Below are 25,170 nucleotides of genomic sequence, written 5' to 3'. Positions count from 1 at the left end.
TTGAAATCAATGGCAAAATAGGGTAGCCATCTGGAGGGAAGGGGGTTTGAGGGAGAGCCCCCAAATTTGCAGGGGGCCTGCAGGGGACTCTCCTCTGCAAACTCCCCAAGTCCCAAAAAAGATTGGGCCAGAGGGTCCCATTCCAGGGGCACCCAAAGAGGGTGCCCCTATCCCACCATTATACCTATGGGCCATTGAAATCAAAGGCAACATAGGGCATAATTAGAGGCTACTAGGGGGCAGGGGGGTTGAGGGATAGTCCCCAAAACTGCAAGGAACCTGCAGGGGACTCTCCCCTACAAAACCCACAAGTCCCAAAAAGATTGGGCCAGGGGGTCCCATTCCAGGGGCACCCAAAGCCAAACCTAACTTCACACCACAGAATCTCTATAGGACCCAAATGCACTATATCCATTTATCTACTCTATGAACCCTGCTGGCCTGGAACCAATATAAACCCAGTTGCTAATGTCACTGCCACACAAAACACAATCTGCTCAAGGTCTGCTCTGTAGACCTGGCTGCAGCAAACCCAGATGCCAGCTCTCCAGCCCTGCCCCAAACAACACGGAGAGAGCTGGCCAAGCACAAGAAGCCTGCTGGTTCTGGATCTCTCACCCAGGTGCCAGCTTCCCTACCACAGAACACACAATCTACAGATGTCAGCTCTCCAGCCCTGCCCCAAACAACACAACTCTCAAACAAGAGAAGCAGTGGACAGATCCAAACAACAACAGATCCAAACAGACCACTGAGAAACAAACTCAACTGTTAAAAAAGTGACCCTTTTAAACAATGAAAATTAGGCCAAACAGCACCCTCCCCCTCCACAAGAACCAGAACCAGAAGAGAAAAGGAACAAGAGCAGCACAACATAGCAGCAACAAATCAAAAGCAGAATCCTTTTAAAACAGTAAAAAACTTGACTTTTAACAATGCAGGAACTTTACCAACCCCCCCCCCCAAAAAAAACCTTCACCCTAACCCCAAGAAATCCAAGCCACCCAAATCAGGAAAAGTAAAAGGACACTGCACTTTTAAAAGTCTCTCACTAAAGTAAGATATGGGCAAATTGGCAAACCCCCACCCTACCCCAGGCCCCCACCTCCAGCAGAACCCCCTAACCCCAAATAATCTACCCAGTACTCACCCACCCAAATCTGTATAAGTAAAGGGACTCTGAGTCTTAAAACGTCCTTTTACTAACTAAAATAAAAACAAGAACCCCAAGACTGCCTTACCTTAGACGTCTTCTCTTCTCCTAGCAGGTCAGGCAAGGCTGAGAGAGAGCAGCAGCAGCTGAGGCCAAGGATCAGCGCAGCACAATCTCTCACACTCCAACACACCAACACAGCATCAATGGAATGGAGTCCAGCCAGGTAGACTCCTTTAAAAAGTTCTCTGGCCCTACACAGAGCAGTTTCAAAAAATACCACTGCTCTGTGATTGGCCAGAGAACACTGTTTACTTGGATACCCAAGTAAACAAAAGAACAACAATGTTGCTGATGGCTGGGGAATTAGCCCAGCCATCAGCTACACAACAGCTTTGCAAAGCATGCATTTGTAATGCATTTTGCAAATGCATGCTTTGGATTGGCTGCCGTATACGGCTCCCGTATAATGGCTTCAAAATGGATTTGGAAGTATACGGCGCCGAATACTTCCGAATCAGGGGTGATTCGGGGGTTTCTTTGATTCAGCCGAACTGAATGCACACCCCTAGTACAAACCTCACATTGCATAATTTTATTGGCTCCCCACCCTTGTTTCTCATAACAGATAAATAAGTTCATTCTCAAAAGCTAACCAACCATATTCAAGAGAAACAACCCACCAACACTTCCTTGAGAAGTCTAAGGTCTACCAACTCTGGATTGGAAAATTCCTGGACATTTGAGGACAGTCCCTGGGGATTATGGAGTTCGAGGAGGCAGTTCAGTGTGGATGTAATGCCATAGAAGTGTCCACTCTTCAATACTATCATTTTCTCCATGGAGACTGATTTCTGCAGCCTGGAGAACAGTTGTAATTTCAGGAGAAGTCTATCTCCCACCTTGAGGTTCATAACCCTAATTATTCTTTCATTTCATTCTTCAATCTGACTTAAGCGTAAAAATGATCACCTGACCTTGGCACTCAGTCAAAGCTCAAGATTAAACTTGCCCTGTCTAAATGACATTCTCAATAGTATTGGGGGATTGAAGATGGAAATTATAGGATAATACACCCATGATGAATTTAATTTCACTCTGACCACTAACAATTTTAGCTTGATTTTGAAGCCCTTGCAAAAGTAGCCAGTTTTTCCTCTAAGCTGAGTTTGTATGAGCTAGATCACAGATTTTTTAACCTCCAGCTGAAACTGCGGTTAGCTCAGAAAAAATGGCCCCAGAACAAATTAATTTATGCAGTAGCTCACAACTTTAACACCAGTATCTCACGAAGTAGAATTTTTGCTCACGAAACTCCATAGCATAGAGGGAGCATTGATGCTAAGTACTAGGGATGTGCACAAACTGGACCATAGACCTAATTATTTCCATGGATTGGGGTCCAGTTCATGGTCCGTGAGCTCAGTCCAAGCCATCCCACCGACATAATCTCCTATGATCCTCTGAGAAAGTTCATAAGGTTTGAGTTAGCGGGGCTTGCAAAAGCCATTTAAAGGGCACATGTCAAACGGCTTTTGCAAAATTGCACAGCACTTGAGTAAAGGCCAACTAGCACCTTCACCCACTTCTAATTGAACCAGAAGTGGATGAACTTGCTACTCAGCCTTCACTTGTGCACCACACAGCTGCCATTTAAAGAAAATGTATTTCCTCTGAATGGCTTTGTAAGCCATGTGACATCATAGATGAAATGGACCATGACCTGTTCAATTTAACATGGAGGTTCATGCTCTGGAGAGTCAATAAACCCAACAGTCCACAACCTCCATGAACCATCATTTTTCTGGACTGTGCCCATTACTTAGCTACATGTTTCTGGCTGATGAGTTACCCTACTAATTTAAGTATTTATCATATTCATACAATTACCTCCCATGGATGCAAATTCTGAAATGTCTTGTGGCTTCCTTCACTCAATTTTCCATGTTTAAATCTGGAAATGTAGAAAGCATACAAAGCATATGCCACAGCATAGGCAGCATTATAGACATTGTAGCTGTGGCCAGTCATTTGCATTTCAAACAAAAACCCTGGAAGGCTCTCCAGCTTCTCCTCCCCGGTGCACATCCTCTCATTCTCCTCAAGCAGACTGGAATTTCTCAGAGAACAGCTGAAGGCTTGCTCCCAAAATTCCTGGATAAAACCATCTCCTGGAGCCCAGAAAGGTCTTATGATCTGGAGGAATTTTTGGAATCCGGGGGGCTGATTGGAGTGAACTGTAAAAGATATGGCACCATGGAAGGTTTCGATATCCCAGAACTTTTGTATGGACAGAGATTCAAAATCCCAGTGAGATGTAACGATCCATACTTTACCTCCAAGGGGCAGGTATTCTGATGCATAGAGCAGGATTCTCAAAATGTGTAGTGTTGGAGGCTCTCCATATACAACATATACAGTGGCTTTGCTCTCTACAAGAACAGGATACTTTTCCTGCAACCTATAAAGCAATGTTATAAACTCATCCTTATATGTCTTTTTTGGTGTTCGTAATATAAAAGAGTAACAAACCTTATTCTGTGAAAGCAAAGGAACCATAGCCTGTAAAAATCTGTCCCCATTGTCATTATCAACAGCAATGAGACCAATCCATGTCCATCTGAAATGGTGAAGTAAACGTATTATTCCTATGTACTGAAGTGCTTCATTTGGGACCATTTGGTACAAAGAAGAGAACAGCATTTGGTCATCTTGCCTTGGGAAAAACGATCCATATGTGAGCTGAAAGAGAATACAGATATGTAGTTTTGATCTATTCTTGCCATGCTTTACAGCAAAATGTTGAATTAAGTTTTAAAGGTATCAAATCTCCTTATCACTATTTCAAATAACTTACCTGTGGAATTTTGTAAATGGATGAAAAGGTGGCCATATGGACAGAGGTTTCAGGAAGAAATCCTCCAATGACAGCCATTGTGTTTTTCTGAAAATCACACTTAAAATTGGGAACAAAATTTTGGTGTGTGGAAAGCAGGCTCAGACTGGCCTTGTAGGTTATCTGTGCAAGGTAGTTGCAGTTGAGGATATGAAAACCCAAAGTGATGTTTGGCAAGAAGTCAGGATTCTCATTGATCTCTTTTATAGCAAATACTAAGGCCAGCACGCTCTGGTAGTGCTTTGGCACTGACCTGCAGTGAAAGTGAGATACTCTTTTGTTCATAAGTAGACATTATGGGTGAAAACAGCAAACTATAACTTTAAAAAAAATATTTTGGTAAATAAATATATTTTTAAAAATTATACTGTATAAGCACCAAAAATGCAAGAAAAGAGCCTTTGAACTGATGCCAGCCAAAAAATCTTCAAAAAATCAATGAAATTTCAACATATTACCCAATTTTAATATATAAAAACATTTCTACTTGGTATCCTCCTTCTGCTTTGAAAGTATTTAAAATTTTAATTAATAGACTGCAGTCCTAAGCTCTGCTCATGACCCGAGTTCTATCCCTGGCGGAAGCCGGCTCCAGGTTGACTCAGCCTTCCATCTTTCCGATGTCGGTCAAATGAGTACCCAGCTTGCTGGGGGGAAAGTGTACATCAGGGGTGGCCAATGGTAGCTCTCCAGATGTTTTTTGCTTACAACTTCCATTAGCCCCAGCCATTGGCCATGCTGGCTGGGGCTGATGGGAGTTGTAGGCAAAAAACATCTGGAGAGCTACCGTTGGCCATCCCTGGTGTAGATGATTAGAGAAGGCAATGGCAAACCACCCCATTAAAAAGTCTGCCGTGAAAACATTGTGAAAGCAATGTCACCCCAGAGTCGGAAATGACTGGTGCTTAAACAGGGGACCTTTCCTTTCCATCTTTACAATATGCAGTGAGAATATTTTGCCATATTAGACTGGTGTACTCATCATTCTGCCTTGCAGAGTAGCATGTTTCTTGGAAGACCCTGTGCTCCTACTAGGTCAGGAGTTCAGAAGCTCTGATATTGTCCCAAATTGCTGCATGGTGATGCCCTTCACTGTAAGCCCAACTTACTTGATATGTACATTGCTACCTCCCGGACATTATAATGTCACCAGCAAGAGGACTGAAACTCCCGTTCTCCACAGTTGTGATACTGCTTAAAGGCTCTGCTCCCTTGCACTGCCTCATTCTCTCTAGCTACCATGAGTATGAAAAATGCACCTTTATACACTTAAGAGATAAAAGGGTTTACGTGCAAACTCCCCCCCCTTTTCTTTTTATAAATATAACTTTGTCAGATATGGTCTGGGTACAGAAATAAGACTTCGAGCAGTCTAATTATAGAAGTCTGAGAGAAAAATAAAACACATACTCTGCAGGAGAACTGAGTAAATATTATAGAAAACTGAATAAATCCACAGTTCTTTAAACCCTCAATTCTATATTTATCCTTCTGTAAATCAGAGTAGTTAGGATCTTACAATATTTGAGTGAATGTCATATAGATGATGAATTCATATAAACATTTTTAGATGTTTGGAAATCTTTTCTCAAAACTTATCTTCAGATCTGTCATCACTGCTGTTTTTGTTTGTTTGTTTCTACTTTCTCTTTCTACATGTTTTCCCAAGCTTGTTTTTTTTAATTATTTACTGGTTTTCATTTTTTCCAGATTGGTGTAGTGGTTAAGTGTGCAGACTCTTATCTGGGAGAACCACGTTTGATTCCCCACTCCTCCACTTACCTTGGGTTAGCCATAGCTATCACAGGAGTTGTCCTTGAAAGGGCAGCTGCTGTGAGAGCCCTCTCAGCCCCACCCACATCACAGGGTGTCTGTTGTGGGGGGAGAAGATATAGGAGATTGTAAGCCGCTCTCAGTCTCTGATCCAGGGAGAAGGGTGGGGTATAAATCTGCAGTCTTCTTTTAATGACAATGATGATAATATTGTACTAATCCTAAACAAGAGGCCATTAAATCTTGAACTTGTAGCATTTAAAGGTTTACAGAGAGACAGACAGGCAGACAGGCAAAACCTTTATTTAAAGGTTTACTTTAGTTCTTACAAATGGAACTTCTCCCTATTGTCCCCTACAACATAGAAACATGGTGTCTCTATCTCCATGGATTGGATCCATCCAGTGTTTCTCTGGTGAAATGGGGTTTCCTTTAACCACTCACACAGGAGATCATGACACCATCATGGAAAAAGCCACATCCCATTGGAGGGGGTGGGGTTGTGCTAAGAAAGAGAGTTGAACAAAAGAAACCTGGCTAGAACTCACCCAACTTAAGCTCATTGGTGATCATGACTGTCAAATCAAGTTAAAAGAAGAAATATAAAATAAATTACCAGAGCAAAAATGACTTGAAGAATAAAACAGTATGGTAATGAGGCATTATCCACTGGTAGAGCTTGGGAAGAAACAGAGTTGGAGATGAAAGATGAGACAGAATGATGTGATGCAAGAACAGGGATTTGAAGTACATTTTGAAATACATTGTGATTTTTTTCCCTGATGCAAATGAATTGAGAATTCTGTTAATGATAATTTGGCTGGCCTCACTTATTATGCTCTGAACATGCAATAGAGAGTCGGCGGGGGGGATCAAAAGTGTTTCTTACACAGGCTCTTTACTCAACGTCCCTTTGGGCTGGTGAAGGAAAGAAGGAGAGTCATAAACCAAGAAGATGTGAGCAACAATCTGGCCAATGAGAACATCACCTGGCTGATAAAATTCATGAGAAACAGGAAGGGGATCCTCTTTTATGAAGCAAATTTTAGAAATTGTCTTGCAGACGGTATGGCCAAGCAGTATTAGCATAAGCAATAGTATCAGCACCATCTTGAACACATGAAGCTGCCTTATCTTGAATCAGACCACCTGTCTATTGAAGTTGATATCTACTCAGATGGCAGCAGCTCTCCAGGGTCTCAGGCAAAGGTCTTTCACATCATCTTCCACCTGGTCCTTTTAACTGTAGATGCTGGGGATTGAACCTGGGACCTTCTGCATACCAAGTAGAGGCTCTACCACTGAACCATTGCCCCTCTTGATCTCACTACTTTCCCTTCAGATGCATTTTTCAGTGTTCCTGTCAACCTTAGCTGGGTATCTTCAGTTGTGGTTCTATCTTCCTTTTCAGGTACAATATTAGTGGTACAATAAAAAAAAACTTTGTTGAAAGAATCTCTGTAGCAGAAAGCATGAAAAACAAAACTTCTGTTCATGGGAACATCCTAAATCACCATAGGTATATAAAAGAGAGGGAGAAAGGAAAATACAATTATCTTACGGAATCCACTTTCAGCTTTTTGTCTTTAAAACCCTGCACCAGTAAAGACAATCAGAAAAAACCCCAAACCCAGATATATTGGAAGGTCTGGATTTTTGTGTCAAGGGAATTTGATTGTTGAAAAGACTAGCAGAGGCCTCCCTATCTCCAGACTGAGATCTTATCAACATGTGGGGTTCTTAAATGCTCCTACAAGATGATGGTGGTTTCAATGCTAGCCATCTCTCAGAATCCTTTGGGTAAATGGGAAAGAACCAATAATTTTTGACAATCATGTAGGAGATAATTACTTCCCAATGGATCAGACTCTGTCATACCATCAAACATTAAAAAAGGAACACTATTAGTTTCCTTAAACTGAACCATAACTGGTTTCTTCTGCCTGAAAGAAAACATGCTATGGGATTTACCCAGCTTTAAAAGAGGACTGTGGTGCTGATGCTAAATTAATATAGACTAGTGGCCATGAGAAGCACATTTGAACAGGATATTGTACGTGGGGAATATTTTTTGGTCCTAAAAATAAATCCTAAAACATGTTATTCTCAAAATAAAATGGGAGGATGCCGCACACTGAGTTCCTTAGAAGAAGTGTGAGTGGAATACAGGTGTGAAAATTGTAGCCCAAAGGGCAGGCAAAGCAAGCAGAGGGGGCCATAATGTGGAAAAGACAAATGCAAAGACCAAGATGGAGTAAAACAGGCCTGATTATAGAGGCAGCATTGGCATGGCATAGGTTGAAGGTCCAGGCATTGGCTGACCCACCTGCAGATGGATGAGGCAAGGCTCCCAGTGTCAGGCAATGTTAATTTCCCTGAATGAAAGATGCTTATTAAGTAAGCACATCAAAGTAGTAGATTGCTAGGGCCTTGCTTGGGCCTCCTTCCCGCTTTTACTAACAACTGCAAGAATTTGTCCTTTGAAGATAAAGCGCCTCCAGGAACGAGCTCCCAGGCTAGTCCCAGGAAAGAAAACCACAGGGGAGATAAGGGAAGAGCAACGGTGCTTTTCCCTTATCTCCCCTGTGGTTTGGCTGCTGTGTGACACAGAATGTTGGACTGAATGGGCCATTGGCCTGATCTAACATGGCTTCTCTTATGTTCTTATGTTCTTAAGCGGGAAGGAGGCCCAAGCAAGGCCCTAGCAATCTACTACTTTGATGTGCTTAGCTTTTTTTCATGGTTAGTAACATTGGTCAGACATTACAACTGTACTTAATAAGCATCTTTCATTCAGGGAAATTAACATTGCCTGACATACTGCCCCCCCCCCCCACCAAGCTCTTGCTCGGGGTTTGTCTGGGTGCAGTAGGTAAAACCTTTTGAGAAGGAGGAAGCCCTGAAGGTCTGAGGATTTTACCCATTCATCGCAGCTGGGAGGAAAGTATTTCCAGCGCACTAAATAATGTAACACCCCCCTTTTCACTTTGACGTCCAGCACTTCTTGCACCTCATGATCACTCTGACCCCTCATTTGAATAGGTTTGGGCTCTAGAGGGCGGGGGTGCCAAGACGTAGCTCTAGGGTCCTTTCGAAGAAGGCTGGCAATGGAAAACAGGGTGGATTTTACTGAATAGTTTAGGCAGTTCTAACTCCATCATCACTTTATTTATCACCCTTTTTATTTTGAATGGCCCCAGATATTTGTAAGCCAGTTTTCGAGAGGTCTGGGATAGTGGTAAGTTTTTAGTGGACAAGAAAACTGTCTCTTCCCATTAAAGTCCCACTCTGGAGAATGCTTCTTGTCAAACTGAGCTTTGCAGTCTCTTTTTGCTGCTTCCAAATTCTCTTGGATGATTGCCCACCCTTTCCACAACATGCCCCACCACTGCTGGCAGGAGGTAGGGGGAGAAGTCTCATAGTTGCTAGGCAACAGGGGGAAGGGTTTCCCTTCATAGCCATTCACCACTTTAAATGGAGTTGTCTTGGTGGAACTGTGTAAACTGTTGTTGTACCCGTACTCTGCAAATGGAAGTAGCTCAACCCAATTGGACTGCTGTTAATTTACATAACACCTTTAGTATTGCTCTAGGAGGGCGTTCATGCATTCTGTCTGCCCGTCCATCTGCGGGTGGTAGGCAGAGCTTAGACCTTGTTCAATGTCCGTCAGTTTGCAAAACTCCCGCCAGAAGTTGGCAACGAACTGTGGCCCGCGGTCGCTAATGACCTTGTCCGGGAATGGGTGTATTTTAACAATGTGCTGGAAAAACAAATACGCCAGCTTCTTTGCAGTGGGAAGTTGCTTGTACGGGATGAAATGTGCTTGTTTTGAGAACGTGTCCACCACTACTAGTATTACTGACTTCCCCTGAGACACTGGTAGTTCTACTATAAAGTCCATCTACACTACCGACCAGGGTCGATTGGTGGTGGGGGTCGGTTGGAGAAGGCCGGGGGTTCCCCCACCCATCTTTTAGCCATTATACAAACTGGGCAAGTGGCCACAAATTCAGAAATGTCTTTTTTCATGTGTGGCCACCAAAATTGCCTATTGACCAGGTGCAGCGTTTTCACATATCCAAAGTGTCAGAACTGGAAGAACTCCAAACGAGGCCCAAGACTTTGTTACAAAAGTATAGGCGTTTATTGAGAACTACAGAGCTGAAGGTACAGGATAACACTGATACCGAAAGTTAGCATTGGTTACATTTTATGCGGTTATGGTGACAACAATAAAACGATCTTTCACATGGCTAGAGACAACTGTCTGTTTCTCAGGGTCTGTTATCAGTAAGGGAGGATGGAGTCCTGCTGAGAAAGCCTGACCGGCCCGGCTTCAAAGGGGCACCTGCAGATGTTGACCAGAGGCTATCTGTCACCCGTCAGTGATCACAGTTTGTTTGAAATGCACAAGAATGCTGGTTAGTGGCTGAAGCAATGTTGCATGGGTTAGTGTCTGGTTACAATATGGAGTCACATAGGCTAACAGCATATAGGAAAATTACAAGTTCTGACATACTGCCCCCCCTAAGCTCTCGCCCTGGGCTTGTGTGGGTACAGTAGGTGGAATTTCTTAAGCAATTGTGGCGCTGATACATCGCTAGCTTTGACCCACTCGTCGCAGCTCGGGGGAAAGTACTTCCAGCGGATTAAGTAGTACAGCACCCCTCACTGGACCCTGGAGTCCAGGATCTCCTGGACCTCATGGTGGCTCTGGCCCTTCACTCGTGTAGGAGGTGGCTCGGGAGGGCGAGGGTGCCAGGACGTAGCCCCAGGATCTTTGCGAAGAAGGCTACAATGAAAAACAGGGTGGATCTTACTCAACAATTTTGGTAGCTCCAATTCCACCGTTACGCTGTTAATCACTCACTTTATTTTAAACGGACCCAAATACTTGTAAGCTAGCTTCCGGCAAGCCTGCGGCAGGGGAAGGTTCTTGGTTGACAGAAAGACTTTCTCTCCTTCCCTGAACTCCCACTGGGGGGAGTGTTTTTTGTCAAACTGCCGTTTATAGTCTTCCTTGGCTTTTTCCAAGTTCTCCTGGATCACTGCCCACCCCTGCCGAACCCCTTCCCACCATTGTTGACAAGAAGTTTGCTTGGGCTCCCCCGCAGGTAGGGGGAGATGGGGGAAGGGCTTGCCCTCATAGCCATTCACTATCTGGAATGGGGAAGTCTTTGTGGAGCTATGCAGGCTGTTGTTGTACCCATATTCGGCAAAGGCCAGCAGTTCCACCCAGTTTGACTGCTGAAAGTTGACATAGCACCTGAGATATTGCTCAAGAAGCCCGTTCACTCTCTGTCTGTCCGTCCGTCTGCGGGTGGTAGGCTGAGCTGAGTCCCTGCTCTATCCCCGTGATTTTGCAAAACTCCCGCCAGAAGTTGGCAACGAATTGTGGCCCGCGGTCACTAATCACCTTATCTGGGAACGAGTGGAGGCAGACCACGTGATTGAAGAATAGATGGGCCAGTTTCTTGGCAGTGGGGAGTTGTTTGCACGGAATGAAGAGCGCTTGTTTAGAAAAAGTGTCCACCACCACTAGTATCACTGTTTTCCCTTGAGAGGGAGGTAGTTCGACTATAAAATCCATTGAAACCACCGCCCACGGCCGTGTCGCAGTTGGCAAGGGGACTAGGTGGCCCTGCAGCTTCCCCCCCTTCACTTGGCCATGATACATGTTGGGCAGGAGCTTACAAACTCCGACACGTCCCTTTTCAGTTGTGGCCACCAAAACTGCCGGGTGATCAAGTTCAGCGTCTTTACGTAGCCAAAGTGCCCCGCTAGGCGGCTCGAGTGGCACTGTTCTAGCACCTCCCCTCGTAGGTTTTTTGGTACATAGATCTTCCCGTTGTGGTACCAGAGCCCCCTTTCTCCCTTCTCCACTCCTTCGGGCCGTTCCCCTCCCTCCGCCTCCGTTTCGGCCACGAAGCGTCCTTTTTCTCTCGGCTCTGGGATCCCTGTCTTTTCCCCTGATCTGGTGGTGACCCCGCTCGCCACTTGGGTGGGTGGAACAAGGGAATCTATCACCTCCTCCCGCTGGCTGTCATGTTGGGGCATGCGCAAGAGCGCGTCGGCCAAAAAATTCTTGGTGCCGGGGATGTGCTTTAGCACGAAATCAAATTTGGCGAAGAACCCCGCCCATCTTATTTGCTTGGCGGTTAATTTACGCTGGCCGGTTAGCGCCTCTAGGTTTTTGTGGTCCGTCCAGATCTCGAACGGGATCCGGGCTCCCTCCAGCCACGATCGCCAGGTCTTGAGCGCGAACGTGACCGCAAAAGCCTCTTTGTCCCACACGGACCAGTTCCTCTGCTCATTTGAAAACTTGTGGGAAATGTACGCACAGTGTCGGAGCCCCCCCTCGTCGTCCCGTTGCATTAATATTGCCGCCACCGCGACGTCGGAGGCGTCGCATTGCACCACGAACGGTTTTAGCTAATTGGGGTGGGCCAACACCGGTTCACTAGTGAACAACCTTTTTAGCTCGTCAAAGGTGCACTGGCACTCGGGGGACCAGGCGAGGCGTGCCCCAGGTTTTTTCGCCTCCTCCCCTTTCCCTTTGGTTTTGAGGAGCTCGGTGAGGGGTAACATGACCGGGCGAATCCTTTGATGAACCCGTGGTAAAAATTTGCGAACCCGAGGAATGATTGTAGCTGCTGTTGGGTTCGGGGCGGTTCCCAGTCTAGGACGGCTTGTATTTTCGCGGGGTCCATCGCTAATCCCTGCCCCGACACTCTAAAGCCCAGGTAATCCAGTTCCGACTTGTGGAACTCACACTTAGTCAATTTAGCATATAATTTGTTCTGGTACAATGTAGTTAGCACTTTTCTGACCAACGGCACGTGCAATTCGAGATCTTTAGAATAAATAATGATGTCATCCAGGTAAACCACCACCCCCTTATACAAGTATTCCCTCAGTACTTCATTGATAAAGTTCATAAACACTCCCGGCGCCCCTTGCAGCCCGAACGGCATCACCAGGTACTCGAACTGTCCCATCGGCGTGTTGAATGCCGTTTTCCACTCATCCCCTTCCTTGATCCGGACCCGGAAGTACACATCACGGAGGTCAAGTTTTGTGAACACTTTGCCCTCTGCCACCTTGCTCAGCAGGTCTTTTATTAGCGGGATCGGGTAGCCGTTTGACATGGAGATCCCGTTTATCCCGCGAAAATCTGTGCAAAGTCTCAAACTACCATCCTTCTTCTTTCGGAATAGCACGGGGGCGGCATGGGGGGCGGTAGCCGGCCGGATGAAACCCCGTTTCAAGTTTTTGTCTATGAACTTTTTTAGTTCCGCCTTCTCCGCCCAGCCCATCGAGTAGAGCTTAGCCTTCGGCAGCTCCTGCCCCGGTATTAACTCGATGGCGCAATCGGTCGGGCGGTGCAGAGGTAGTTCGTCCACTTCCTGCTCGCTAAATGCCTTTTTTAGATCCCGATACTCCAGCGGGATCGATCGTACCTCCTCTATGCTCAGGCACAGCCGTTCGTTTTGCGGCGGGGCTTTGGGCCCCCAGTCCTCCCGCCAGTGGTGGTGCTCACACCTCCAGTCTGGGAAGTGCACTATTTGGGCTTCCCACTGTATGTCTGGTTGGTGCCTCGCTAGCCAGCCCGCCTCCACCACCAGGTCAAATGAGGAAGAGGGTGCCACTACAAACACTTCTATCCCCCAATGGTCCTGGGTCCCTACCGGCATCGCTTGGGTTTCTTCGGTGCATGGTTCCCCTTTCATTACTGACCCGTCCATCTGCTCGAATTGGATCGGGCGGGGTAGGGGGGACTTGGTTAGTCCGAGCGCCTCTACCAGGCGGGGGGAAATGATGTCTCGGGTGCACCCTGAGTCAATTAGGGCTCGGGTGTGCATGAAGCGTTTTGGGCCGGGGTTCAACAAAGTCACTGCCATAAACAAAAGTTCCCCGGTAACTCTCACCGTCATCGGTGCCGGCATTTCTCGAAACTGCTTTGCGGCACCTATTAAAGCAGGTCGCTGTCGTTTCCCGCCGACTTGGGGTCCCACGACTCCTCGCTCAACTCCTCGATGGTTATAGTTTCCTCGTCAATCGCCATGGATGCGGCGATGGCGCCCCGACTGGGCTCTTTGGCGCGGCCTCCTCCCTTCTTCGGGGTGCTCGCGAACGGCTTGGGCGGCGGGGTGGCCGGCGGTACCTTCGCAGGGCAGTTGGCGGCGAGGTGCCCCGGGTCTCCGCACCTGAAGCATCTCCTGCCGCCCCCGGTTGGGGTGGAGGTTGCCGGTGGTTTCTTCCCCTTGGGCTTGGTCGCTGTGGGGGTCGCTTTCCCTCCTCTCTTCCCTAATTGCTGCTGCCGACGCATCCCGACATGTTGCAGGTTCATCTCTACCTCCCCTGCCAGCTGGATCCACCCCACCAGGGTATCAGGCCTCCCTTGGTGGTAACATCGGTCTAGTATGTTCGCGTTCAGCCCATTCTTGAATGCCGTATACTTCATCAGCTCGCTCCAACCCCTCACCGCCGCACAGTGGGTCATGAACTTGGTGGCGTACTCTCGGGTGGTGCGGTTCCCCTGCTCGATTCTCTGGAGGGCTTCGATGGCTTTTTCCTCCCGCAGGGGATCCCCGTACTGCGGCAGCATCGCTTGGAGGAATTCCGCCACCGTGGCTAGCTCGGGCTTCCGCCCAGTGTACAACCCCACGTACCATTTTCTCGCGGCTCCCTTGAGCCTGGATGCGATGTGGTCTACTCGGCTGGCTTCCGTCGGGTAACCGGCTCCCCAGTGCGTGAAGAAACTGTTGCACTGGATGGTGAAGTATTCCACTTCGTCCCCGTCCTTATCGAATGTGATCTGCAACTCGTGCGGTCTCCCGCCGTCTCCCCCCCCCGGGGCGGCGGGGGGTGCTGGCGGCGGGCCCGCCGGCAGCAGCTGAGGTGGCATCGGGGCCACGGGGGCAGCCGGGGCCGCCGGTGCGGCCGGAGCTGCTGGCGCGGCCAGGCCCGCTGGGGCGACCGGGGCCTGCGGTGCGGGCACGGGCAGCCCAACCGGGCCTCCTCCTCCCCCATCGGGGGGTGCCGCGGGTTGCCCTGGCGCCCCGTCAACTGGAGCCGCAGGGGCTCCCCCAATGGGCAGTCCGGGCGGGGCGAGTCCTCCACCGGGGGGCCCGGCTGGCCCCACCGGCACGGCTCCTTGCAGGGTGTGGATCTGATCGCGGATTGCGCCCAGCTGCAGCTGCATTTCTTCTGCCATCTGGATACGGGTCTCGTGGACCTGGTCGTGTATCTCTCTCACCCACTGGAACAGCTCGTTGCGGAGTGCTTGTGTTGGGTCCCCGCTCCCGGGGACTCGGCCCTCCTCTTTGTCAGCATCCCAGTCGTCTCCGCCCGCGCGCGAGCACCCGGTATCTCTCGTCCGCCGTGTCCATTAGCAAAGTGGACTTTCGTGGGCTCCAGCTCCGCAAGGGGAAGACGTCCGTGGAGAAGTGCGCCGGCTCTCTGATTTTGCATCTCACCGCGTTCACCCTGGGCTCTAACGGTCTGTCCTCCCGTGGGGTACTGGGCTCGCCGTTGTCTGGAGCCTTTGCTGCCATCCAGCCAGGTTGCCAGTTTGGATAAGTCCCAGAATAAAGGGATCAGTGTTATAATGTCAGAACCGGAAGAACTCCAAACGAGGCCCAAGACTTTGTTACAAAAGTATAGGCGTTTATTGAGAACTACAGAGCTGAAGGTACAGGATAACACTGATACCGAAAGTTAGCATTGGTTACATTTTATGCGGTTATGGTGATAACAATAAAACGATCTTTCACACGGCTAGAGACAACTGTCTGTTTCTCAGGGTCTGTTATCAGTAAGGGAGGATGGAGTCCTGCTGAGAAAGCCTGAACGGCCCGGCTTCAAAGGGGCACCTGCAGATGTTGACCAGAGGCTATCTGTCACCCTTCAGTGATCACAGTTTGTTTGAAATGCACAAGAATGCTGGTTAGTGGCTGAAGCAATATTGCATGGGTTAGTGTCTGGTTACAATATGGAGTCACATAGGCTAACAGCATATAGGAAAGTTACAAGTTCTGACACAAAGTGACCTGCTAATTTGCTGCAATGGCAGTGCTGTAAAACCTCTTGGCAGAGGGTTTTCGGGACATACAGTTTCCCTTCATAGTACCAAAATCTCCCCTCCCCCTTCGCAATTCCTTCTGGCCTCTCCTCTCCTTCTTCTTCTGTCTCTTTGATTAGTCTATTACATCCCCCCCCGGATCTGGCGCTTTCATTTTCTTCCCAGACTGTCTAGTCACGGCTCCCACTACTGCTGAGGGGGGAATGATCGAATCCACTACCTCCTCCCTCTGGCTCTCATGTTGAGGGAGTCTAGATAGGGCATCGGCCAAGAAGTTTTTCAACCCCGGGATGTGCCTGAGAGTGAAGTCAAATTTGGCAAAAAACCCGGCCCACCGTATTTGTTTCGCAGTTAGTTTCCTACGCTTGGTGAGCGCCTCTAGGTTTTTATAATCGGTCCAAACCTCAAATGGCACTCTAGCCCCTTCTAACCAGGAGTGCCATGTTTTCAGCGCAAAAGTCACTGCAAATGCTTCTTTGTCCCACACCGACCAATTACGCTGCTCATGGGAGAATTTTTTAGAAATATATGCTCAAGGTCTCAACCTCCCCTCTGCATCCCTCTGCATTAATATGGCTCCTACAGCCACGTCGGAAGCGTTGCATTGAACCACGAAGGGCTTAAGCTCATCGGGGTGGGTTAAGACGGGCTCACTTGTGAACAAGTGCTTAAGCTTTTCAAATGCTTTCTGACATGCTGGGGACCATTTCAGCTTGGCTCCTGGCCTTTTTGCTTCCGGGCCTTTCACTTTGGTCTTTAGTAAATCCGTTAGGGGCAACATCACTTGGGCGAACCCTTGAATGAACCCCCTATAACAATTGGCGAACCCGAGGAATGATTGTAGCTGTCTACGTGTCCTCAAGGGTTCCCAGTCCAGCACCGCTTGTATTTTAGCAGGGTCCATTGCCAGCCCCTTCCTGGAGACCCGAAACCCTAGGTAGTCGAGTTCTGTTTGATGGAATTCGCACTTCGACTGTTTGGTGTATAGCTTATGCTCATACAGGGTGGTGAGCACCTTCCTGACCAGCTGGATGTGGGAGGGTAGATCTTTAGAATAGATAATGATGTCATCCAGGTACACCACCACCCCTTTGTACAGGTACTCTCTTAGCACTTCATTGATAAAGTTCATGAACACTCCCGGGGCTTCCTGCAACCCAAAGGGCATCACCAAGTACTCGAACTGCCCCATTGGCATGTTAAATGCTGTCTTCCATTCATCACCCTCTTTGATTCGCACTCGGAAGTAGGCATCCCTTAGGTCCAGCTTGGTGAATATGGACCCTTCCGACACCATACTCAACCAGTCTTTGATCAGGGGGATAGGGTAAGTGTTGGACATCGAAATCCCATTTATCCCACGAAAATCAGTGCAAAGTCTAGGACTCCCATCCTTCTTCTTCCGGAAGAGGACTGGCGCGGCGTGGGGTGCGGTGGCCAGTCTAATAAAGCCCCTCTTTAAGTTCTTATCGATAAATTTCCGTAATTCCGCCTTCTCGGCCCAACCCATTGAGTAAAGCTTGGCCTTGGGGAGTTCTTGCCTGGGGATCAGTTCAATGGATCAGTCAGTGATTCGGTGTGGAGGCAGCTCGTTTGCTTCCTCCTCACTAAACACCTTGCGCAGATCCCTGTATTCCCGTGGGATTGACCGGACCTCCTCTACCGATACACACATTTTCTCATTTTGAGGGGGTGGATTGGGTCCCCACTTTTCCAGCCAGTGGAGGTGCTTGCACTGCTAGTTGGTAAAGTCTATAGTCTGTGCACCCCACTGTATGTCCGGTTGGTGTCTGGCTAGCCAACCAACCCCTAGCACCACATCGAATGAAGAGGAGGGGACAATGACAAAAACCTCCACTTCCCAGTGTTCATCTATCCCCACCGGCAAGCCTTGAGTGTCTTCTACACATGGCTCCCCCCACATTATAGACCCGTCCATTTGCTCGGGCAGGGGAGTCCGAGACAGTCCAAGGGCATCCACTAGCCTCGGGGTGATAATTTCCCATGTGCACCTGGAGTCAATCAGGGCTCGGGCGTTCATGAACCGCTTGAGCTTTGGGTTTAACCAAGTCAATGGGACAAAAAATAATGCTCCGGTTATTCTCACCCGTAATGGTGCCGTTAGATCCACGACCTGCCTCTTGGCACCCTTCAGTGCAGGTCACTCTCGTTTTCCGCCGGTTTGGTCTCCCACGACTCCTCGCTCAGGTCATCTATGATTATAGTATCCTCGTCAAGCACCATCAAAGTTGCGGTGCTGCCCCAACTGGGCTCTTTGGGCTTCCCTGGTGTCTTCTTTGGTCCTGCTGCCGTCGGCTTCGGGTTAAGAGGGGGGGCTCGAGGTTTCTCTGGGCAATTGGCTGCCAAATGGCCTGGGTTGCCACAGCGGAAGCACTTGCGGCCCATGGGGGTTTTGGGTTTCCCCCTTGAGCTGGTCCTTTCTTCACTTTGGCTTTGCCCCACGACCGAGCCTCACATCCCCCCTTACCCCCTTGTTGCTGCTGTCGTTTCAGGGCCACGCGTTTCATGTTAGTCTCAACCTCTCCAGCCACCTGCGCCCACCCCACCAGCATTGTTGGGCGGGCTTGCTGGAGGGCCCGATCCAGGAGACTAGCATTGAGGCCCCATTGGTAGGCCTCGATCTTCATCATCTCACTCCAGCCTCGGACTTTAGCGCATTGTGCTCTAAAGTCGGCCGTATACTCCCTCTCCGATCTCGAGCCCTGTTGCATGTCGTGCAGTACTGCGAGGGCCCGAGTCTTTTGAAGAGGGTCTTCATACTGGAGGAGTAGGGCTTGCAGGAAGATGGCCACACTGTCCAGCTCGGGGCCCCGAGTTTCGTACAGACTCACATACCACCTCCTAGCTGCCCCCTTTAGCTTCAAGCCGAGGTAATCCACTCGACTAGGGTTGTCGGGGAAGGTGTTCCCCCAATAGTGCATGTAACTATTGGCTTGTATGGTGAAGTACTCCACCTCTTCTGGGTCGCCATCGAAGGTGGCATCCAGCTCTCACCCCTGCTCGAACTCTCATGGCCCCGGGAATCTGGGCATCGGTGCTGGGGCCCCCAGTGGCCTTGGTACTGCTAGGGCCACCAGAGCCAGGGCGGGCATCACCGGAGCAGGGGTGGGTGCCACCGGTGGAGCTGCCAGGGCCTGGGGTGCTGGCGGGGTGACCGTGGCAGGCAGGGCCGCCGGGGCCGGGACGGGCGGCGCTGGTGCCATGGGAGCCGGCGGACCCCATATGAAGTCACGTAGTAGCAGCCAGTCAATTTGCCTCTGCATTTCCCTTGCCATAAATGCGACATTCACCTGGATCTTGTCTCTCAGATCTTGGGCCATGGCCATTATCTTTCCCCTCACTGTCTTTAGGATATTCGCCTCTTTCAGAGGGTTCCCATTCTCCTCCTCTGAGTCCGAACCCTGCCTGCGGTCATCATCCGATCTCAGTTCCTCTAGCTCATCGTCCTCCTGGCATGGGTAGTCATCATTTCCATCCCCGGGGTTTCCACTCTTTCCTCCGGGTGCCGGTCTTGTGAGGAGATTCTCGTTGCGTGCTGGGGCCTCATCCATCAGGGTGGTGGAGGTTCGCAGTTGCCACTTCCGAGGGGTGATGAATAGTGTCTGGATGTGCAGCGGGGATCCGTGCCCTCCAACTCTCCGGGCCCCGGTGATGTGTCAGGGGGGAGTCCTAATTCTTCCAAGCAGTTCAGTAGGTTCTCTGTTATCCAGAACTTTTTCAGCCATCCGGCTTAAAAGTGGCCAGTTCAGATAAACCTGATGGGATCAGTCCAAAAAAATATTCACACGTGTTTAGCACAGCATTGTTTAGAAATTGTAGCTTTGTTTAGTGCCTTTAGAGAGCCTTTGATGTAATGCCTTTAAGTATGCCCTGCATTCGTTACATAGTATTAGTCCCAATCTCTTTGTTCACTGCATATGGATTATCAAATAAACTCTACTTTGTTTCAAATCAAAGACTGGTTACTTTGAGATCTGATTGCCTGACACCCAGTGTCAGACAGTGGAATTTCAAAGTAAGCAGACTTCCATTGGTTACAATGTTAAGACTTTATTTGATAATCCAAAGGTTCTGAGCAAGGATACATTGGAACTGATGCTCCTTGGAGCATAGATATTTTAACTAGGAGTACATCAAAGGCTTTCTAAACAAAACTACATTCCCATACTACAGTGATACGTTTCACACGTTTCTTTCCCTTATCTATTGTGGTTCCCTTTCTCACAGGAACAGCTCTGTTAGCTGCCCCTGAGGCATTTTATCTTCAAAGGGTTGTTGTCTTTGTTAGTACCAAGGACGGGAATTCACAGCGGGATTAGCAACAATTTCTACTTCTACTTTGCAAGACTTCTATTTGGGGTTAGTAGCAAATGTTAGAAAATGGAGTCGGTTAGGTCAAGCATCTCATTACAGTTTGAACACAGCCTTATATCATAACAGTAAAGCTTTCCAGTGTCTGACACCCAGCTGTCAGCAAAGGGTTCATTGAAGTCCCAAAAATGATCAAAGGCGACTTGGTTAAGAAACTAAGTTTCATTTATTGATTACAACAAGTTACTCTCTACATAGAACTATTGAAACTGATAATGTATAGTCTGAGCCATTGGTATTTATGAATATACTTCAAAGACTGGAGCTTTAAATCACTTCTCATAATAAATCTACATTCGTCCCCGCAATTGCTACTTTCACACGCCGCTTATCTTTGGTGTTCTGGCAACTTCCTTTCCCACCCCTCCTTCCTTTGCAGGGCGCAAGTATTAGTAAGTTAGCTTTTTATTAGGCATGAAGGTTAGTAAGCATGGATTAAGTACAATTAAAAAACATAACTGACTTCAACTGAACATTGCCTGACACCAGCTTACAAGTATGACATCTATTCATTCTCCATACACTCAACTTAGACATAGCTCTTGGCTATGGCAGGCAAATTCATATGATTAGAAGATGGAAATAAATTGCACTTAAGAGTAACATCATATGAGGATAATGAAGTTTTATTTTGCAAGTGCAGGCATATTGAGAAGCCTTGTCATAATTATTGCACTGGACACTCCATTGTATTCTGGGCAAGCAGAAAGGCTACATCCATTGACTTGGGGAAACAGTTGGGTCTATCCAATGGCATGGTGGGGGGAGGTGTAGAACCAGCTCCTTCCTTCTGTCTGTCAGACGATGGGGGTTCAAAGTAAACGGACTTCCATTTGTTGCAAAAGTTAAGACGTTTATTTGATATCTCAAGGTTCTGAATGGGCAAGCATTGGAACTGATATTGTTTAGCCAGAAAGACACAGTTTTAAACACTCACATCAAAGGGTTTTTAAACAATACTACATTCTCACACTTTTGAGCTACAAGTAACACCTTCCCTACTTCTTATCGCTTGTGGTTCCTCTTCTCACGGAGGAGCCCTGCTGGCTCTCCTTGAGGCCTGCTATCTTCAAAGAACTGTTGCTTTTGTTAGTACTAAGCAGAGGATTTCACAGTGGGGATTAGTAACATCTCTACAGCCATTTGATATGCAAGGTCTCTGTCTCATGGTTAAAATGGGGTTAGTCATGTCAAAAGGCAGGTTACAGTTTAATCACATTTAGCATAATATCATAATAAGATTCTCCAACGTCTGACACTGTCCACCAGGTTCAGAGAGGGAAGTCTTTCTGAAGTCCTGGACAAGAATAATCTAGTGCAAACATAACAATTCACATTGAAACACAAGATTATGGATTTGAAGAAGGTCAAGGAATGTCCCCATGGGATCATTGTTGTGTGCACAGAATTTTTGCAAAGATGGATTCAGAGAGGGGTGTTCAAGTCTTCCAAAATTGAGAGACTATGACACAAAGTAGGCAAGTCTGCAGGTAGACAGGTTTTGGCTGGTGGAGAAGCTGAGATCACCAGGCTATCAGGTATGATATACCTCACTTGTACAGGTATGACGTTCATCTCTTTCCTGAGGAATCTGATGCTTATTTAGTTGATCTATGTCAAGACCACTATGGTCAGGTGGAGAAAGGTATAAACCTAGGCTAACTCTCTTATTTTGCAGGAATTGAATGGGTTGCTCCTAATAGCTAGGGATGAATGACAAGCACTCAGAGGCATCAGGAAGGCTGAATGACATGTCCTGAACATACCCTCAGTAGTTTTATGGTGGTATGGGTCTTGGGAAGAAGCACATTTGGACCTCAGCAACATCTTTCCTAACCTAGTAGTGGCTTTATGGTACATCAGAGAAGGGGGATGGAAACTGGCACTCTCAGCATCATATGTGCAGGTAAGGATAAAAGAGGTGAATGGATGCTGCTAGCTGAGTTTGGAGCCAGAGTGGCATTCCCAGATCAAAGACAGTCATGAAAACACCATTTACCACAACTCATCTCCTTAAATATTAGTATATTTAATAACTAATGATATAGATCAGATAATCTGAACAAACTAGTTCAACCTAAAATGGTTTTTAAGATAATGCTGATTTTAAAATTATTGTATAACTTTTGTATGAATATGTTGCTAGCCGCCCTGAGCCTGCCTAGGCGAAGAGGGCAGGATATAAATAAATTATTATTATTATTATTATTATTATTATTATTATTATTATTATTATTATTATTATTATTATTATTATTATTATTATTATTATTATTATTATTATCCCAAATTGTGTTTTTGGGTCTGTGTTTTGGGTGCTAGACCAATATAAGAGCACAGTACTCAGAGAAGTTTCTTTCATTTTTCCTCTTTATTAATTCCTCCCTGATGTTCATTTCAGGCCTTAGAATAATGATGTAGCACTTAGGGAAAAATATACATCCCAGTAAGCCAGCACTAGAAGCTAAGATGGAGAAGATCTCCACAGCCACCATGGATTTCCCTTTTGTGCTCAGGTAGGATGAAATGAAGGACAGCCAAACACTGCAAAAGACCAACATGCTGAAGGTGATAAATTTGGCTTCATTGAAACTGTCAGGTAATTTCCTGGCAAAGAAAGCCACAGTCAAGCTGACAATAGCAAGGAATTCCAGATAGCCCATGACATAGTAAAACATGGCAGCTGAACCCTCATTACATTTCAATATGATTTCCTCTTTCAGGGAATGCATGTCTGTATCTGGGAATGGTGGCGAAGTGCTTAGCCAAAGAGTACAAATCCCTGCTTGCATCAAGGAGCAGAAAATGATAATAGAGTTTGCCGTTTTTTTCCCTACCCATTTCCTCACACTGGATCCTGGTTTGGTAGCCATGAATGCCAGAACTACTGTAATTGTCTTGGCAAACACACTGGAGAGGGCTACCAAGAAGATGATACCAAAAGCAATCTGTTGGAGAAGGCAGGTCACCTTCCCTGGCTGTCCAATGAAAAGGAAAGAACAGAGGAAGCAAAGCAGGAGCGATATGAGGAGGATGTATGTCAGGCTCCGGTTGTTGGCTTTGACTATAGGATAATCCTGGAACTTCAGGAAGATTCTAAGCACCAAAGCTATGATCAGAGAAAAAGAAATAGCCAATATAACTAAGATGATCCCTAGAGGTTCTTTATAAGACAGGTATGTTGTGAAGGTAGAGAAAGAAGTACTTTTCTCCCTTTCTCACAATACAAAAACTCGGAGGCATTCAATGAAATATGCATAATCTTGTAAACCTCTATCATGTCACCCCGCAGTCGACGTTTCTACAAGCTAAAAAGCCCCTAACGTTTTTACCTTTCTTTATAGGGAAAGTGTTCCAAACCTTTAATCATTCTAGTTGCCCTTTTCTGCACTTTTCCCAATGCTATAATATCCTTTTGGGGGGGGGAGGGGTGTGCTCCCTCTTGGGTATCCTGCCCCCCCAGGGAAAGTGTATGCGCAATACATAGCCTCTCCTTCCCGGTGTAGTGAACACCATGTGGTCACTGTCCGGCTATGCCTGGCAGATGGTCATTGCAATGGCCTCTCCTGCATTACTGCATCCATGGCAACACCTTCCTGCTGGTCCCCCCCACCCCCGTTTCTCACAGAGTTTGCCACGTCATGGTGCGACCGAATGCCCGGTGGTATAACTGGATGGGCAGGCTGGGCTCACCAACCTCGCCAGCCAAGAAAAGGAAAACTCTAACATCAAACCCGGGCAGATAGACCTTGTTAATGTAAAACCGACCACCTGGAGGACTCGCTGCCGGCGTCCTGGCTTACTGGGCCATGGCAGATGACCCCAAGGTGAAAGGGTGGAGCCAGTACCGCGCACACTGTGCTTCACCTAAAAATTCCTCTGCGCAGGCCTGAAGCGCATATCCACATTCACAACCCACAACACACCAAGTCCTGCAGCGATGGGCAAGGGGCGAAACGGCAGCTGGAAGGTGCCACTGGAAGCCGTAGTCCCGATCCTGCATGTAGGCGGTTCGGGGTATTGGTCGCCTGATGCTGACCCAGAGACGAAAGCATCTTTCGGCAGCACCCTGAACGACCAAGCAGCCTTATCTAGGGACAGCACTGCTTGCTCCACACGGAGAGGGGCCTAGAAAAGGTGGCCTAAACAAAGCTCGTCTCCTCCACCCCAGTTGGCTAGCCACGGTCAACGGGCATCCTTACTTCCGGTCGAAAAATAACAACAAAGAAAAGGCATGCACCTGCCTCACAAAGTGTGCAAAGACTTAAGCTTGCGTGTTGGAACATCAGAACCATGCTTGACACAGTAGACAGTGGTCGCCCTGAACGACGCTCAGCTCTAGTTGCCCACGAACTTCTCAGGTTGAATATTGACATAGCAGCTCTCAGTGAGGTCCGTTTCCCTGAGGAAGGTAGTCTTCAAGAACATGGTGCTGGCTATACCCTCTACTGGTCGGGTAAGTCAAAGGCTGAGAGCCGCCTTTCTGGCGTTGGATTCATGGTGAGGAACTCGATTGCCTCCAAACTCGAAAACCTGCCAACAGGTCACTCAGATCGCATCATGTCCATGCGCCTCCCACTTCAAAACAAGCAGCATGCAACACTCTTCAGTGTGTATGCCCCAACCCTTCAAGCAGATCCTGCAGAAAAGAACAAGTTATATGCTGATCTACGCAACCTCGTACGGAAGACCCCTACAGAGGACAAGGTGATCATCCTTGGCGACTTCAATGCCAGAGTAGGTAAAGACTCGGAAGCCTGGAAAGGAGTACTTGGCAAACACGGCATTGGCAACTGCAATGATAACGGGCGCCTCCTGCTAGAATTCTGCATGGAGCACCAGCTCACCATCACCAACACTATCTTTCAGCAG

At 47.6% G+C, this 25,170-nt stretch overlaps 1 protein-coding gene across 1 annotated transcript in view; it reads right to left on the bottom strand.

The window, feature by feature from the left end:
• The window catches only part of LOC132583362 (vomeronasal type-2 receptor 26-like), a 37,209-nt gene extending 20,006 nt beyond the window's left edge, over positions 1-17,203 (bottom strand). Inside the window, exons 1-8 of the mRNA XM_060255018.1 lie at positions 17,085-17,203; positions 16,561-16,715; positions 14,614-15,194; positions 14,308-14,466; positions 11,990-12,254; positions 11,521-11,818; positions 4,011-4,302; positions 3,044-3,895 (exon numbers count right to left, since the gene is read on the bottom strand). Coding sequence (XP_060111001.1) covers positions 3,044-3,895; positions 4,011-4,302; positions 11,521-11,818; positions 11,990-12,254; positions 14,308-14,466; positions 14,614-15,194; positions 16,561-16,715; positions 17,085-17,203 — 2,721 coding nt within the window. The remainder of the gene's footprint in view (positions 1-3,043; positions 3,896-4,010; positions 4,303-11,520; positions 11,819-11,989; positions 12,255-14,307; positions 14,467-14,613; positions 15,195-16,560; positions 16,716-17,084) is intronic.
• Between the last annotated feature and the right edge of the window lie 7,967 nt (positions 17,204-25,170).

The sequence above is a fragment of the Heteronotia binoei genome, chromosome 15 (assembly GCF_032191835.1).
Source record: "Heteronotia binoei isolate CCM8104 ecotype False Entrance Well chromosome 15, APGP_CSIRO_Hbin_v1, whole genome shotgun sequence".
Classification (NCBI taxonomy): Eukaryota; Metazoa; Chordata; class Lepidosauria; order Squamata; family Gekkonidae; genus Heteronotia; species Heteronotia binoei.
The sequence above is the reverse complement of the archived record's forward strand: the minus strand, read 5'-3'. Positions and strand labels throughout refer to the sequence as shown.